This window comes from Ovis canadensis, chromosome 1 (assembly GCF_042477335.2).
Source record: "Ovis canadensis isolate MfBH-ARS-UI-01 breed Bighorn chromosome 1, ARS-UI_OviCan_v2, whole genome shotgun sequence".
In the NCBI taxonomy this organism is placed as follows: Eukaryota; Metazoa; Chordata; class Mammalia; order Artiodactyla; family Bovidae; genus Ovis; species Ovis canadensis.
This window is the reverse complement of record NC_091245.1, coordinates 199,867,414-199,885,744: the sequence shown is the minus strand read 5'-3', so window position 1 is coordinate 199,885,744 and position 18,331 is coordinate 199,867,414. Positions and strand designations below refer to the sequence as shown.

Here is an 18,331-nt window from a genome sequence, read left to right as displayed (position 1 = left end):
ACTGATGGCTCAACTCAGTGAATGACTTGTCTTCTAGTCAGATATCTGCTTCATAGTGGAATCCACATGTTGTTAACCTATTTCTTATATTTGGAAATGTCTTTTTATTATTTTGGGGGTATCAAAATCTCTGTTCATATCTTTTTTTTTCTGGATTCCAAGTGAATGATTTTGAAATCACCAAAAATATGAAGGATTTATTTTCAAGAATGATTCATTATGTTCAAAAATTCCCTTTATGTCTTAGGTCCATGAAGGGCCTCGAGAAGCAGATGCTTATAAAAAGCAGAGCTCATCAGATACTACAGGCTAAATGGGTGTTTTTAGTTCAACAATGCCCTTAAGCTACCCCCACTACATACATAAAAACATATAATGTATAAATTTTGTTCATTTCCCCTTCTAACGTGTTGTAAGCTAATAGCTTTTTATTGTTTTTGTTGTTAATTTAATTTTGAATGATCACATTTTTCTAAATGGTAGATTAGACTCCAAAGTTTTTCACTCCTTTGTATGGAATGTTCCTCAATTTGAAATATTTTTCCAATCAAATCAGCTCCAAGAAAACCTGTCCTTGGCCTATATTTTTATATTTCCTTATGGAAAGAGGAGAAAATCCCAGAGAACTTAACTTACAACACTGACACGTAGAACCAAAGATAGTCAGGCATATTCAGCCCAAATTTCAAGTCCATCCTCAAGAGTTTGGAATAAGGTGAAGAGAAAGAAGACTTTAGCAAAAGATCAACACACACTTGTTTTGTAACATTTTCCTTACAGTTTAGATGCGTCAGATTCCATTTCTCTGTTAATGAGAAGTCCATGAGGCCTGACTCTTGTTCTATTCAGTGCTGTACTCTCAGAACCTGGAAAAGTGCCTGGCATGCAGTTTACTGATTAATATTCAAGGGTGAATGAATGAATGAGAAGACTTTGAGTCTGAAATTTCTTTATAATTATAGCACATACTATATCTCTTAAAGCAATATGTTTTAAATAGTTTTTACATAAATGATATGTGGTGAGTTAAAAAAAATTGTGTGTGTTTTTGTTTTACTGATTTGAAAAATATGAAATATTTTTAACCTTTTGACTGTCTTGGGTCTTCTTTTATTAGAGTATAATTGCTTTACAATATTATGTTATACTTTCTGCTATTGACATATATATATGCATATATATATGTATATATATATACATACTACAGTGGGTAAAAAATATTTTTTAACATTTTTTTAAGGAGTGCTGTTGACAAGTTTAGTATTAGTAGCTAACTTCTCATACCAAAAGCTATGTTTTTCCAGATTACCACTAATTCTAAGAATTAAACTCATAGAACAACCACATCACACTATTAATACTGGGACTGGTCCCAGGTGTGTCAGAACCACTGTGGGTGGGGAGATAGTGTCTGGTGGGATTAAGAGCAAGTCCCTCAAAACATGTAGATCTAGGTTTAAATTCCAGCTCTGACACTGCCTGGCTCCATGATAATGGTAATCACTTAACCTTTATAGGCCTTTGTATTTTCATCTATAAAATGGGCATAAGAACATTCTAGACTTGCTAAGTTTGGAATAGGATACAACGATGCAGTACACCTAAGCACAGTTCAGTTCCGTTCAGTCGCTCAGTCGTGTCTGACTCTTGGCGACCCCATGGACTGCAGCACGCCAGGCCTCCCTGTCCATCGCCAACTCCCGGAGTTCACTCAGATTTATGTCCATCGAGTCAGTGATGCCATCCAACCATCTCATCCTCTGTCGTCCCCTTCTCCTCCTGCCTTCAGTCTTTCCCAGCATCAGGTTCTTTTCAAATGAGTCAGTTCTTTGCATCAGGTGGCCAAATTATTGGAGTTTCAGCTTCAGCATCAGTCCTTCCAATGCACAGGTCTCAGTATAATTTTTTCAGCCTCAACTAATGGATGAAGATTAATGTTCATTCTTCATCAAGAAGCTAATGAAAGACCTTTACTCAGCTGTCTAAAAAAATTGGGTTTTAGCTCCGCAGTATGTAATCTAGAATATCTCTTTATCTATCTCGTTGTTTTCCACCCATAAAACTAAGGCATATTTAATCTGATTTGTCTACTTCTCATGGACAGCTAAGCTAACACATGAAAGAGGAAAATAACTTTGAACTATTTAACCAAAAGTTGCTAGATTATATAGTTCTATAGATAGTATAAACTCAATATAAACCAAATGTGACATAAATTTATTATAAGCATATGGGGTTTTGTTGCCTAGTTTGTGATAACTTTAGAGTGTTGAAATACTGTGCTGAGGTGACAATTGTCTAGAGGCACTGCTTATCAAAACAGGATAAATTGTATTCATATACAAGAAAATAACTAGAGTATATGTCATCTTCCTCTTGATGATCATTACCATGAATCAGAAGTTTCGTACTATTCTTAAAAGATGTTATTTCTTGTGACAGAGAATTACAAAATGTGCCACTTAGTAGAACTGTCATATTTCAAAACATATGTGCCAGGAATTGAAGTAAGAAAACCTTGAGGATACAAGAATTAAAGTTAAATGTATGAACATAGGAAATTGAAAGTACAAGCTGATAATAGGCTCCTGAGACTTTTAAAGATCTGGAGTACGTTAAGGATGCCCAGTTCTTTTTGTCAAAAATAAAGTATTGATTATCAAAAGGAAACACAAATTTTTCTGAAATTAAATGTTCAATGCATATTTTTGTCACATATGATGTATTGGTTCTTTTCTTTAAAGGAAAAGAGTAAAACAATACAGCCAATTAGTGGGGCTGAGCGATCTGAAACAGGATTCTAGTTATGTTGAATGAGATATTTTAACATCAAAATTTTAAAATGCAACTGAGTTATGTGAAAATATGAATTAGAGTACAAATAAACTCTTAACGTTTGCCAAGACTCATAAAATATATTTTACTTTTAAATTCTGGAGTCTATACTATTCAAATTAAGAAATGGGATAAACAGAAGAAAAACAAAGAAGTTTGGAAATAACTGATCTGGTGAGTCAACAGATGCCAATGCCAAAACCAGACATCTAAAGCAGAGCCTAGCTTGTCAGAATGACTGTACTGTGAGTTAACATAATCAGCGTAGAAATATTGAAAAATAGTTGTTTTTTAAGTAGCAGTGTATGCATTTGCTTAAGCTTCCTTAACCATCTTTTTTTTTTTTTTTTGAAACTTTGACGATGCTTTACTATTAACTTGAAATTCCCAAAATTTGAACACTAGGTCTTGAGACAGGAACCTTGTGCTTTTGGATTCATATTTCAGTTTAAGAATATTCATTTCCCTTTTATAGAAAGGATAATAAAAGTTACTGCACTCTTAGCAGAAACATCATCAAATATAGGACCAAAATAGTTTTATAAAAACTGTTGCCAGCATAGATATGTCTGTGTTCTGTGCAAAGTTAGATGTGAATGCATGTGTTTGTATATTTTCTATGCATGTAAACATACTTTCCTTTACTTCTTCTTAGGGCTGTCGTAAAATACATAACTTTAATAACGTACTACCTGAAGGCATGAACTTGAGCTTTATCATAGCCATGGTTTCAAATAATGGAGATTACACATGTGTGGTCACATATCCAGAAAATGGACGTACCTTCACTCTCACAAGAACTCAGACTGTAAAGGTGGTAGGTAAGCATGATTTATATTAAGTGCACACAGCAAAGTGCAATAATTTTGTTCAGGCTCTTAATATTTTGTTATAAAGAAGTATGTAAATTCTGAAAGAAAAGTGGCTTAGCTTTTTGTTTACTGTAAATATGTATAAAAGAAACAATTGAGGAAGACTTGAAATCAATTAATTGCTAAGTAGTATGAGAAAGAAACCTACCTCCTATAGGCTTTGGAAAGCAAAAACACTGGATAAAATAGTTCTGTTTGAAACATGAAGGATACTTAATGTATTCTTTTCCCTTTGTTTGCTTGTTTTAAATGAAAGAAGTGTTGTAATTGATTATACATGGAACTGTGGGTCCTTTCAAGAATGGACAAATTGTGCCAGGAAGTTGGGCAATCTTCACAGAAGAGCAGATTTTTGAAATAGGTTATGTGAAATTAAAGGTCCATGATTTGACATCATCTCCCTTGGTTCCTTCCTCTCTACCACAGGCTCCCCAAATGATGCAATGCCTCCTCACATCTATTCACCTGATGATCATGTGGTCTATGAGAAAGAACCGGGTAATTACAGCTGTGCCTCTGAATAGCAGTTAGATTCTCTTAATTACAATATCTAAAAATGTCACTTAAGTTAATGCAAGAGCATAGAGAGCTCTTGTAGAGAAACACATGAATTGAAACATAAGTGTTATCAGAAACCAAATCAGCTCTGGGGATGAGCTCCTTCTTTGATCTCTTGGGCAGCTCAGGGATTCTCTGCTTCTCTCAGGGCAGATGCTCTCTTTTTCCTCTGTGAGCAGTTTTTCTCTCCTGATTAGTGACTTCTGTTTGATGCACACTTTAGCCTGTGCAGGGTTCTGGTATACTGAGACTTCAACATGAGCAAAAGACTTCCTTAAACTTCTACCCCACTACAAAGGAGTGGGGAGTGGGACTGGGGGCAGAACTGGGAATTCAACAGGTAACAACTAATAAAACTAGTACTTCTTGGTTTGAACACTGTCAAATGTTTACACCAGCTATCTTCTTCTCCTTTTAGTTTTTGTATTTTTCATTCTATATAAAAATTATTTGGAACCGACCAGTTAAGGCATAATATGTTGTACTTCTGACACAAAGCCTCTCGTTAACTTGAAAACCGCAGAAAATTGTAACATCCTTGACATCGTATCCTTCCCAATATATTCAGTTCCAACCCAATGAAAGATATAAAAGAAAATTTGTTTAAAATGTACTAAAGATAATAGAAGCAGTGTTCAATCCAGCTGGAGAACAATAACCCCCTCAAATTAAGGTACGGTTTCAAATAGTGATCTGCCTTGTGAAAAAAGCAAGACCACACTGAGGGAGTCTGCCAATCCTGGATGGACCAGATTTTCTAAACTCAGTAGTGGTTTTATATATTAATATGAACATTCTTTCTGGCATTAGGGTAAACCCATATTAATCATCTAAATGCCTTTCCTCTGTCTGTCATATTATGGTTACAAAAGCATGCTTGAATCCACGGTCACTTCATCTTTGTACATATTGTTATAGGCAACTGTCTAGAGAATGGCATAAGAACCTTACATTGGAAGAGAGGCTAGGGTATGACCACTCAGTGAGACAAACCTGAGTTCAAATTGGGATGACAATATAATTTATCATCTCAACCTTTTGAGAATGAAAGCAGTCAATATTAATAACTAACTAGGAAAGCAAGCATAAAACAGAACTGTTCTGGGCAAACAAAAACAGAAGGTCAGTCTGGGTGAAATCCTGGTCTGTCACTTATTCGCAATTTGACCTTGGGATAGCATTTAAGTTTCCATTTTTGCATCTGTAAAGCATTAATTTAAAAAATAATTCATAATATCTTGTTAAAATTAAATGTATCTATTGATAAGTAGCTAAAACATTTAGCACAGGGAATCATTCAAAGTCCTCAGTGAGTCTGCTGCTGTTGTTACAACTATTATTACCATGTTTTGCCTAGAGATTCCCCCTGTCTTCACCATGTTCCATCTCAGAAGGATAGCATAGCATTTCTATTTGTGAGTTGTCTTTAAGCTCATTGACTGAACCATGATAACTTGAATATTTCAAGATGCAGCCTGCCTGGTCAGTCCTCTCAGCGATGGCATTGCCTCATCTTCTCTGGGCCAAGGACCAAATATCTGGATAACCATTCCTCAATCTCTCGTTGTTGGTGAGGGAAATAACAAAGAAGAGCAGTCCATGGAGGTTTAGGGCTAAGAAAAGAAACGTTATCAGAGCCTTTTGAACAAATACTGTCATTTTAGGACATATATTGACTCTATTAAAAGATGGGCATTCTAATAATTTTATATAAAAAGCTGCTGTCCTTTTCCTGGTTTGTTTGTTTTGCAATGAAGTATGGTACATTATCTTATGGTAGTCCACTTGAAATTAATCAGAAGTAAGCTTACAGGTACATAGAACTTTTATAACTTCTGATTAATCACAAAATACAACCAATATAACCATGTAACAGTTACAAATTCATGAGTTAACTTGTTTTTTTTTTTTTTTTTAGGAGAAGAGCTACTCATTCCCTGTAAAGTCTATTTTAGTTACCTGAAGGACTCTCGCAATGAGATTTGGTGGACCATTGATGGAAAAAAGCCAGAGGATACCACTATTGACCTATCTGTTAATGAAAGGTATCATTGACACTGACAAGGGGGTGACTAACCCTTGTTCCTCAACCTAATGCCTTCTGGTTTATGCTAATTGATGAAAATTCTAATTTTTGCCTGTCAGTAACAAAAATCAGCCTAATGTTCAAGTCTTTAGTGGCTATATCCCAAAACAGGATTCTCAGACTTGCAATCCAAGCCCCAGATACTACCTGATGGTTATATCTTTATGATGCCTTCTTGAAAGTAGTTGGCATGAATATCCTATATGAATGAAAGGCCAGGCCTTAGAGTTATAGACAGATGAAAGCCTGCCAGCATGGCCCTATTCTGTCTCTCAAGTCTGGAGTCTGGGCCTATGTTTTTGTGCCTCAGATAGTTGTGTTAGTTCCTTATCTCCCATTAAGCATGTATTTCCTATCTCCTTCCTCTCCTTTTAAATTTTCATAGCATATATATCACATTTATAAGTGATAATTTTTAATATTGGCTAAAAACATTAATGTTCTTTAAATTTTATTTTTTAAGTGGATGAGGTGGTAATATAACTCACTTTTAAAATAACAAGCTGGGTCATGACATAAATAAACATGATATTTTTTGAAGTGGCTTGATTTGGCAAGGAAGACTGCAACAATAAATAAAAATGAGCAGCTAACTGCATGACAAAGTAGTTCTGAAAACTTACACCTTATCATCTATGTGCTGATAGATCTTAGGTTACTTGAACTTCAAGAAGTTAAAAGATATTTATTCCCTAGTAGTAAACTCAGACTTTATACAGAAATTATGAATATCATCAGGTAATATGCAAGATACATAGTTCCTAACTGAGTAGATTTTACAGATATAACAATGATACAACAGAGATGTCAGTACAATGTGATAAATGCAGTAAAAGGGAAGTATTGGATATTTGGAAAGATTTAATTGGTAAGCTCCAGTCAGCTTTAGGGTGTTAGGTAATACTTCTCAGATGATACATGGCCTAAATAAAGATTTGAAGGATAAGTAGAAATAAACTGGAGAAAGAAATAAAAGTATGTTCCCGGTAAAAAGAAAAAAAAAATTTTCTTTTTCTTACATCATGCACAAAGGTGTAGAGTTTCAAGAAACAGAACATATTTAATAATACAGAAGGAGTTTCCTGAAATTGGAGCAATTTTTGCTGAAGGAATTGATGAAAGATGTGACTGAATGCACAGAAGGAGAGTTATTGACCATTTCAGGAATTCTGAACATTGCACTTCCAACCCTTATAAAAATAATGAATGAATAGTAATGACAGTCATACTGTTCCTCCTTGCTGCTATTGAGACACAAGTCACTGTTCATAGTTGAGCAGTGCAGTTCAACTTAGGTTAACTCCATCACAGCCCTTAACCAAGTTTTCATGACTGACAGTAAACCTCATAAGAACCTGGATGTCAGTCAACTGTAAGAGAGAGAATTTTTTTTTTTCCTTTAGACCACAGTAGTTCAGAGAGATCTTCAGTCTTGATCTTAGACCCAAAGCGCTTGATCTCTGACTTTCAGAGAATTGGATATACTTATTTTCACAAAGTTTACTTGCTCTGAGTAGTTTCTTCTTTCTTTAGGATATAACCAGGAGGTTTCAGCATTTTGACCAAAATGTTCTATCTGTGTGCAAAATCCAAGTTTTGGGAATCCCTGAAATGCATCAGCTATTACTGTGAGATAATAATAATAGCTTATATGAATATTTATTAAGCATTGTTCTAATGATTCCCAGGTGGCGCTAGTGGTAAAGAACCCACCTGCCAGTTCAGGAGTCATAAGAGACATAGGTTCAATCCCTGGGTGGGAAGATCCCTGGAGAAGGGAATAGCAACCCACTCCAGTATTCTTGCCTGAAGAATCCCATAGACAGAGGAACCTGGCGGGCTAAAGTCCATAGGGTTGCAAAGAGTCAGACATGACTGAAGTGACTTAGAATGTACGCATGCATTGTTCTAATACTTATGAATTAACATACTCAATCTTCAGAATTCTTGAGTAAGTTAATACATGCAATGCACTGTTAACAATAGTTAATTAGACATAGTGCATTAATAATGCATTAAACAATGCCAGTTTCCTCCTTTTCAAAGGAGGAACTAAGACATGGAAAGATTGCTTACCATGCTCAAAGTACATGCTCAAAGTACATGCTCAAAGTACTTGCTGGTTAGTAAGTGCAAAACCTCGATCAAAATTCAAAGGGGTCAGTCCTGAGAAACCTCTCACTGAATCAATGCTGCATCCTGCCTCATATATTTGAGGAAAGTAGACCCTTCGCTTTGCAGAGTGACCTGTAGTATGATGCTAACGCTGGGTGTTGAATCTAGATATTGGGATTGTGAGTAGTAAAGATGGTAAAGAATGATATTAGAATCCGGAGGCTAGTTTCCTTTTGTATCTTCAGGATCATGAGCACACAGCTTATTGACATTCTGTCTGTCCTCACCCGGGAGATCTATGATTATCTAATTGTCTGATTTGCATACAGCCTTTGGCCCTTGAATCTCACTAATGCTTTGATTTTCTTTTTCCTGCTCCTAGTGTAATTCTGAAAGTAACAGAAGACGAGACAAGAACTCAGCTTTTGAGCATCAAGAAAGTTACTGCTGAGGATCTCAAGCGCAACTATGTCTGTCATGCCAGAAATGCCAAAGGGGAGGTTGACAGACCAGCCAATGTGAAACAGAAAGGTAATGGATGCACTCAGCAGATGAATGTGTGAAGTCCAAATGCAACCCTCCAGTGAATAAAGGAAAAGGAGAAATTGACAACGAGAGCTCTATCACTTAGCACATTCTGACACATAGTAATGAATTAAACTTGAATGAAAAATCTTGCAAGTTTCCATTTATATAATGATACTGAAAATATGATGTCTTATGGTTTTAGTATTTAATTCCCATATGTGACTTAAAAATTTCATATGATTATGATAATAAGGCACAGTGTCATATCTATAAAGAAAAATGAAAACTAAAGAATATTTCCTGTTCTCAGAGATATAACAAAACTGGTAGAACCACATATCATTGGTGAATTGTAAAGACCATTTTAGAAATCACTGACGGCAGAGTTCAGAAGTCATAAATACTGGTCATACCATATGACTTAATACTTTTGGAATTTTTCTTGAACAAGTAACTTAACAGAAAGAGAATTATGTCCCTATCAATATTCTTAGAAGCATTATCTATAATAATGAAACATTATAAATAGCAATCATCTAATTGCATGTAAGTAGTTAAGTAAGATATAAAATATTCTTAAAAATATAATTTAAAAATGATAATTTTAAATCCTCTGTGCCAATATTTCAAGCAGGTTTTTAATACACCACTAGCCACAATTGCTAAAATGAAAATTAATAAAACTATTAAAGTGATGTAAAATGATTTCTATGTTGATATTACTATATTTTCCTACAATAAATAAAAATAATAAAGGTTTCTTGTGTGAGCTGTTGCTCCTGAAACATATTGTATCTAAGATTTTCTTTGGATCTCTCACCTAACAAAGAACCCTAGATAATGAATCCTTTCATGAATGTTTTTCAGTGATCTAGATAATAATAAGGATGATTCATCACACATGAAGTCAACCCATTCAGAATCATTTTGGACCTATGTCAAAGTTAGAGCCCTTAATATATACACAAAAAAATTAAAAATGTTAATTTAAAACTACTGCATTTTGCAATAGGATTAAACCTCTCTTAAAACTGATTTAAAAAAATACAGGCTTCACTTTAGCATTTTATTACAACTTAGGAAGTAAAGAGCAAAAGCCTGAAATATATGCCTCTTAAGGAGACTTAGTGGATTGGTTCTGAATAGTTCATTGCTTCTGGTCCTCAGAAGGCAGTGTAAAAAGAGAAGACTGAACTGCATGTTTTAAGACAGTGTTTCCCAAAGTAAGTTCCTAAGAATACTACTAAGCCTCTTCATAGTACTGCAATTCATTTTTTGTACTCTAGACACAGACGGCCTACGTTGGAATACTGTCCAATTCTGTGACCTTGGAAAAAAATCACTTAACCTCTCTGAACTTCAGTTTCTATTTAGAGTAGGCAAAATATTAATAATAGCACTCCCTCACAAAGTTGTCTTAAAGTACTCAGCATGGTTACTGGCATATAAACATATATAAATATTATATGCTCAATGAATGTTAGATCTTATTATACTTGCACAAGATTTTTGTAGGTATTATTTGACAAAGGCTTTTATACTCAAGTATAATTAAGGTCTGTGATAAGCAAAATCAATCAAGTTAATTTAGTTCAGAGCCTCATGATTTTTTCCTATGTTAATACTTGATATGAATATCAAATTGGAATGTAGTAGAGTTGAAATGTAGTAGGTAGAATTGATTCAAATTGACTTGATTCCAAATTCTTTAGGTATGGAACATTTTTGTGGGTTTCATCTTCTAAGGCATGTGTTTTGGGAAACAATTATGGAGGAATAATAAATTAATAACAGTGTCAGATAGATAGGATCAAAAGAATCAGTTGAAATCATGTTGAATCTAGGAGTGATATGGAAGTCTGTCCACCAGAGCTGCTTTGAGTAACTCTTCTTTCACAGAAGGCTGTGTTCCCAATGGTTCAATATGAATGGCTTTAGGAATATGGAGTGACTAGTGTTGCACAGAGTCGGACACGACTGAAGCGAATTAGCAGCAGCAGCAGCAGTGTGTCTACTGGAAAAGGGAATGGTCCCCCACTCCAGTACTTTTGCCTGGAAAATCCCATGGACAAGGAGCCTGGTGGGCTGCAGTCCATGGGGTCGTGAAGAGTCAGACACGATTGAGTGACTTCACTTTCACTTTCCATTTTTCCACTTTTCATTTCCACTTTTCATGCATTGGAGAAGGGAATGGCAACCCACTCCAATGTTCTTTCCTGGAGAATCCCAGGGACGCAGAGTCTAGTGGGCTGCCGTCTATGGGGTCACACAGAGTTTGACACGACTGATGTGACTTAGCAGCAGCAGCAGCAGAGCATCCACTAGACCAGATGATCTCTGCTGAAATTATATTAGTATTACGTATAACATGGTTGGTTCTTTGTGCACTTAGTACCAGAAGAGCTGTGTGATTGCTTATGTGGATTCTATTCTGGGCCGGCTAATCCTGAGATTCATAGGTGATATCTGTGTTCATGTTCATATGCTATATGTAGGGGTCCCTCTCTGAATTCCTTGACAAAGTCCATTTAATAGTTTCTTCTGTTATAGCTGGTACTTTTTAAAACCCTATATTAACAATGTTTCATTTATGAGGACTTTCATATTTAGGCTTATGACCCATGTCTTTTTTTCCCTCATACAGAAACCACATTGAAAGATCTCTCTTTTTCTTTTTTTATTGAATTGATTTTACACCTTGGCCAAAAAAAGACTCTCTTAATGTTAGTCTATTTCTGAATTCCCTATTATGTTCTATTAATCTGTTTGTGTGTCTTTAGTCCAATATTTACGGCACCCCACTCCAGTACTCTTTCCTGGAAAACCCCATGGACGGAGGAGCCTGGTGGGCTGCAGTCCATGGGGTCTCGAAGAGTCAGACACGATTGAGCGACTTCACTTTCACTTTTCACTTTCATGCATTGGAGAAGGAAATGGCAACCCACTCCAGTGTTCTTGCCTGAAGAATCCCAGGGACGGGGGAGCCTGGTGGGCTGCCATCTCTGGGGTCACACAGAGTCAGACACGACTGAAGCGACTTAGCAGCAGCAGCAGTCCAATATTACTTAGTCTTGACCGACAGCTTTAAAGTAAGTCATGAAATCATATGCTCATATACTTTATGTTCTTTCCTCCATATTTTCTTTTCCAAGATGGATTCAGGGACCATATATTTTTCATGTAGATTTTACTATCAGTTTGTCTATTTCTACATTAAAGGCTCCTGTGATTTGATTGGAATTGCAAACTAATTTATAAATTGATTCAATGGGAATTGAACTTTTAGCAGTATTGAGTTTTTAAATTCATTAACATTATATCTCAGTTTATTTAGGACTAATTGAATATCCTCAGCAATGCTTGTCTTTATTTTTTGCTTTCAAGTCTTTCGCACATATTGTTAAATTTATCTCTATTATGTTGTTGATACTATTATATATAATATTTAAATATTTTCATTACAAATTGCACATTTGTAAAAAAAACATGGAATTAATTTTTATGGCCCTTTGACTTTTCCAAATTCACTAATTAAATAGGGTTTCTGGGTTTTTTTTTATGTATTAGCATTTTCTATACACTTGATCATGGTGTGCATGCTAAGTTGCTTCAGTCATGTCTGACTCTTTGCACCTCCGTGGACTATAGCCTTCCAGGCTTCTCTGTCCCTGAAATTTTCCAGGCAAAAATACTGGAGTGGGCTGCCATGCTCTCCTCCAGGGGCTCTTCCTGACCCAGGGATGGAACCCACATCTCTTATGCCTCCTGTATTGGCAGGAAGGTTCTTTCCACTAGTGCCACCTGGAAAACCCACAAATAAATAGACTTTTACTGCTTTTCCAAACTTCCTACTTTTGGTTTCTTTTCCCTGACTGTCTTACTCTTTCAGACCTCCAGTGGCACGATCAGCAAAAATTGAGAACAGCCATGTTTGCATTGCTTCCTATCTTAGATGGCAAACATTCAGTTTTCATAATAACTATGATGCTACTTGTAAGTTTTTGTAGATGACTTTCATCTACATGAAGTATTAAGCTTATATTTTTGGTTTACTGAGAGTTTTGTTTCGTTTTATTTTTATAATGAATGTATCTTGAATTTTTTCAGACTCTTATCCATTGAGATGATGATATTATTTTACTCTTTTATTCTGTTAATATTATACTTTACATTGGCTGATTTCAAAATGTTGATACAACCTTTCATTTCTGAGGTAAACCCCAACATCATCAGAATTTATTACCCTTTTTATATGGATGTATTTTATTTGCTAATATCTTAGAAGATTTCTATGTTAGGGAATTTGCTCATATATTTGTTCATGAGAGATATTAGTCTGAGATTTTCTTTCCTTGCAGTGATATGACTAGTAAAAATGTCATACTAGCCTTATGATATGAATTGGATGATGACCCCTCCTTTGCTATTATCTGGAAGCTTATGTATAAAATTGATATTACGTCTTACTCAAATATTTAAAAGCGTTACCCACGAAACTGTCTAGGCCTGGCATTTTCTTTATAGGAAAGCTTTTAATTATGAATTCAGTTTCTTTAGTAACTATTTGGATATTCTGTTTCTTCATGTGTCAGTTTGGGGAATTTGTCTCCTCAAATAATTTTTCATGCTTTATCTACGTTGTCACATTTTTGGCATAAAAAGTTTTTACATCATTTTGTTATTTTTTTAATGCATGCAGAATTTATAGTCATTCTCCCTCCATTCATTCCTGATAGTAGCGATTTAGATTTTCATCCAATCTGTTTATCAATCAATAAAGAGGTTTTCCAGTTTTACTGATTTTTTTCAGTGAACAAAAATGTTTTCATTTATTTCTCTCTATTTTGTATTTTATTCATTTTATTCTGTATTTTTCTTTTTGCTTGTTTTGCATTTAATATATTCTTCTTTTCTATCATCTGAAGTTGAAAGCTACATCACTGATTTTTAAATAATTCTCTTTTTCCTGTATAAGCATTGAGCTATAAACTTCCCTCATTAGGCCACTTTAGCTTAAACAAGCAAATGATGAAATGTTGAAGTTTCATTACCATTCAATTCAAATTATTTTCTAATTTTTTATAATTATTTTTTGACCCAGGATTTATTTAGAAATGTGTTACTTAATTTATACATGGTTGGGAATTTTCCAGATTACATTTTTTGTCATGTTATGTACTAAAATGTAATTTAATTTTAGAAATGACTGTTTCCACTCTTTATCTTGATATTTTTGATATTTCATATTGTCATTAAGTCTAGGTAATCTAAAAATTCAGCAATGAATATTAAAAGGCAAGGAAAGGGCACCTGTGACTTAGAACTACTTGGGAAGACTGTAGAGTGAAGTAGAAGGAACATAGGATTTGGTGCTAGACAGGCTTCAGCTCAGGTTGTGGTTCTGGTGCAAACTGTATATATGAACTGGTTCAAGCCTTCCATTTGTCATTCTTTCGATTTCAACTCCCAGAATATCTGTGAGACTGGAGGGAACAAGTAACAAGTCCTTAACATGGTGCAGCACAGTTGATTATAAATTCTAATTTAATTCTGTTATGACCAGAAAAGATATACTCTGCATCATTTCATTTCTTTTACGTTTATTGGTGTTTCTTTAAAAGTCACAGCAGATTGTCTATCTTGGTAAATGTTTCACATGCATTTAAAAAGGGTGTATATTCTGGAGTTTTGATGTACGACAAATGTCAGCTAAGTCAACTGATGTCAGTGATGTTCAAGTCTTCAATGTACTTATTGATTTTTTTTAATCTGCTAAACTCTCATCTTCTGAGAGAGTGGTATTGAAATTTTTACATAGATTTATGTATTTTTCTCTCTTCACTTCTGCCATGTACTTCACATATTTTAAAGCTGTGTTTTTAGATACATACACATTTGGGACTATTATATATTTTTAATGAATTGACTCTTTTAAATTATGACATGTCTTTTTTTGGTTAATATTTTGTTGATATTAATTTAGCCACTCCAGATTTCCTGTAGTTAGTATTTGTATGGTATATCTTTTGTTCATTCTTCTGTTTTATCAATATCTTCATATTTAATATACATCTCTTATAGATAGCATATTATTGGCTTTTGATTTTTAGTATAACAAGATAATTTCTGTATTTTCATTTATATGTTTAATCCGTTTATCTTTAATGTAATTACTAGCATTATTGGCTTCAGGTCTACCATCTTCCTACTTATTATCCAGGAGTTGCACCTATTCTTTGCTTTTTGCCTCCTTTCCTGACTTCTTATGGATTAATTTGATAATTTCTTGGCATTCTATTTGGCCTCTTTGGCCTACTGACTTTCAGTTCAGTTCAGTCACTCAGTTGTGTCCAACTCTTTGCAACCCCATGAATCACAGCACACCAGGCCTCCCTGTTCATCACCAACTCCCAGAGTTCACTCAAACTCATGTCCAGTGAGTCGGTGATGCCATCCAGCCATCTCATCCTCGGTCGTCCCCTTCTCCTCCTGCCCCCAATCCCTCCCAGCATCACAGTCTTTTCCAATGCGTCAACTCTTCCCATGAAGTGGCCAAAGTACTGGAGTTTCAGCTTCAGCATCAGTCCTTCCAATGAACACCCAAGACTAATCTCCTTTAGGATGGGCTGGTTGGATCTCCTTGCAGTCCAAGGGACTCTCAAGAGTCTTCTCCAACACCACAGCTCAAAAGCACCAACTCTTTGACGCACAGCTTTCTTCACAGTCCAACTCTCACATCCATACATGACCACTGGAAAAACCATAGCCTTGACTAGATGGACCTTTGTTGGCCAAGTAAAGTCTCTGCTTTTCAATATGCTATCTAGGTTGGTTATAACTTTCCTTCCAAGGAGTAAGCGTCTTTTAATTTCATGGCTGCAGTCACCATCTGCAGTGATTTTGGAGCCCCCAAAAATAAAGTCTGACACTGTTTCCACTGTTTCTCCATCTATTTCCCATGAAGTGATGGGACCAAATGCCATGATCTTCATTTTCTGAATGTTGAGCTTTAAGCCAACTTTTTCACTCTCCACTTTCACTTTCATCAAGAAGCTTTCTAGTTCCTCTTCATATTCCGCCATAAGGGTGGTGTCATCTGCATATATGAGGTTATTCATATTTCTCTCAGCAATCTTGATTCCAGCTTGTGTTTCTTCCAGCCTAGTGTTTCTCATGATGTACGCTATATAGAAGTTAAATAATCAGGGTGACAATATACAGCCTTGACATACTCCTTTTCCTCTTTAAAATCAGTCTGTGTTCCATGTCCAATTGTAACTGTTGCTTCCTGACCTGCATATAGGTTTCTCAAGAGGCAGGTCAGGTGGTCTGGTATTCCCATCTCTCTCAGAATTTTCCACAGTTTATTGTGATCCACACAGTCAAAGGCTTTGGCATAGTCAATAAAGCAGAAATAGATGTTTTTCTGGAACTCTCTTGCTTTCTCGATGGTCCGGTGGATGTGGGCAATTTGATTTCTGGTTGCTCTGCCTTTTCTAAAACCAGCTTGAACATCTGGAAGTTCACAGTTCATGTACTGCTGAAGCCTGGCTTAGAGAATTTTAGCATCACTTTGCTAGCATGTGAGATGAGTGCAATTGTGCAGTAGTTTGAGCATTCTTTGGCATTGCCTTTCTTTGGGATTGGAATGACAACTGACCTTTTCCAGTCCTATGGCCACTGCTGAGTTTTCCAAATTTGCTGGCATATTGAGTAATTCCATGTTATTTAAAATTTTTTTCTATTGTATTTACAATATTTGTCTTGAACTTATCACAATCTACCTTGAATTAATCACTTGACATATTTTATAAAACCTTAAAATGGTAAAGTTCCATTTTTTTCTCTCCTGTCTTTGTTTTATTGTAACAATGCATTTCAATTTACATTTAAATGCCACAATACATTGCTATTATTTTTGCTTTAAATAAGTATTCTTTAAATACATTAAGAACTGAGAAAAAATTATTATTATATTTATTTGCATATTTTCCATTTCTGACGCTATTCATTTTGGTAACATTTTAGCTGGAAAACCATTTAATATTTCTAGTGGCATACATCTGCTGGTGACAAATTCTCTCAGCTTTGTTTCAATCTGCAGGTTTATTTCATCTTAATTTTTATATTTTGATACTTTATTGACAGATTTCAAATACATGGAAAAGTTGAGAGAATTATACAGTGAACAATTATATAACCTGTGTAGATTCTATCATTTTGCTATCTTTGATTTATCACATATCTACCCATCAATCCATTCTGCTATGCATACATTAATATATCTTATTATTTATACCTTTAAAGTAGTTACAGTCATGAGTAAAAGTTATCACCTAAACATTTAAGCATCTTATATTATCCAAATTTTAATATTTATTTATAGTTCTCTTAGGTTTTTTTTAGGTAAAGTTTGTATACAGTGACAAATTACAAATCACAGTTATGTGAACTTTGATAATATTTTAAAAATGTGTACATATTTATGGTATAACTTAAAATCAAGTATAGAATATTATCATCACCATAGACAGTAACCTCCCACTCCTTCCCCTTATCAATCAATCCTGCTACTCCTAGCTTCTCCACCACTGTCAAAGCAACTGTTCTGATTTTCCTTATCAGAATGTACTATTTTTTTCCTCTTCTAGAACTTTGTATACCTAGACCTATACAGAATGCACTCTTTTATAAAGCTTCTTTCACTCAGAAAATAATCTTAATAGTCATGCTGTTGTATCAGTCGTTAGCTGCTTTTGTTTGCCAAGTAATTTTTTGTTGTTGTTATTGTGTGTTTTCTTTCTTTCTTTTTTTTTTTAAAGAATTTATTGCAGCTTAGTTATTCTTTCTCTGGGTGGAGGTCATCTGGGTTGTTCACAGTTTTGAAGAACTTCTGTTAACATTCTTATCCAAGCCTCTTCATGGACTTTTATTTTTACTTCTCTGATGTGAGTACCTATGAGTAGAATTACCAGCTTAGTTTTATCAGAAACTCTCAGCACTTTCTTCCCAAGTGGTGGGATCATTCTCCCCTCTCACTGAAACAGTGTAGTCACATCTTTGTCATTCAATGTTGTTACTCTTTAGTTTTGGGCTTCCCTGGTGGCTCAGCGTGAAGAATCCACTTGCCAATGAAGGAGTCGTGGGTTCAATTCTGGGTCAAGAGGAGCCCCAGGAGAAGATAAAGACAACCCACTGCAGTATTCTTGCCTGGGAAATACCATGGACAGAGGGGCCTGTCCATGGGGTCACAGAGTCAAACATGACTTAGTGACTAAAACAACAGCAAACAACAATCTTAGTTTCAGCCGTTCTAGTGAGTGTGGTGGTACCTCAT

General features: G+C 35.2%; 1 protein-coding gene across 2 annotated transcripts in view; it reads left to right on the top strand.

Moving 5' to 3' along the window:
* Positions 1–18,331, top strand: part of IL1RAP (interleukin 1 receptor accessory protein) — a 162,151-nt gene that overhangs the window by 123,823 nt on the left and 19,997 nt on the right. For both annotated transcript variants that reach the window (XM_069557732.1, XM_069557741.1), the window contains exons 5-8: positions 3,491–3,656; positions 4,134–4,205; positions 6,184–6,310; positions 8,849–8,997. In XM_069557732.1, the coding sequence (XP_069413833.1) occupies positions 3,491–3,656; positions 4,134–4,205; positions 6,184–6,310; positions 8,849–8,997 (514 nt within the window). The remainder of the gene's footprint in view (positions 1–3,490; positions 3,657–4,133; positions 4,206–6,183; positions 6,311–8,848; positions 8,998–18,331) is intronic.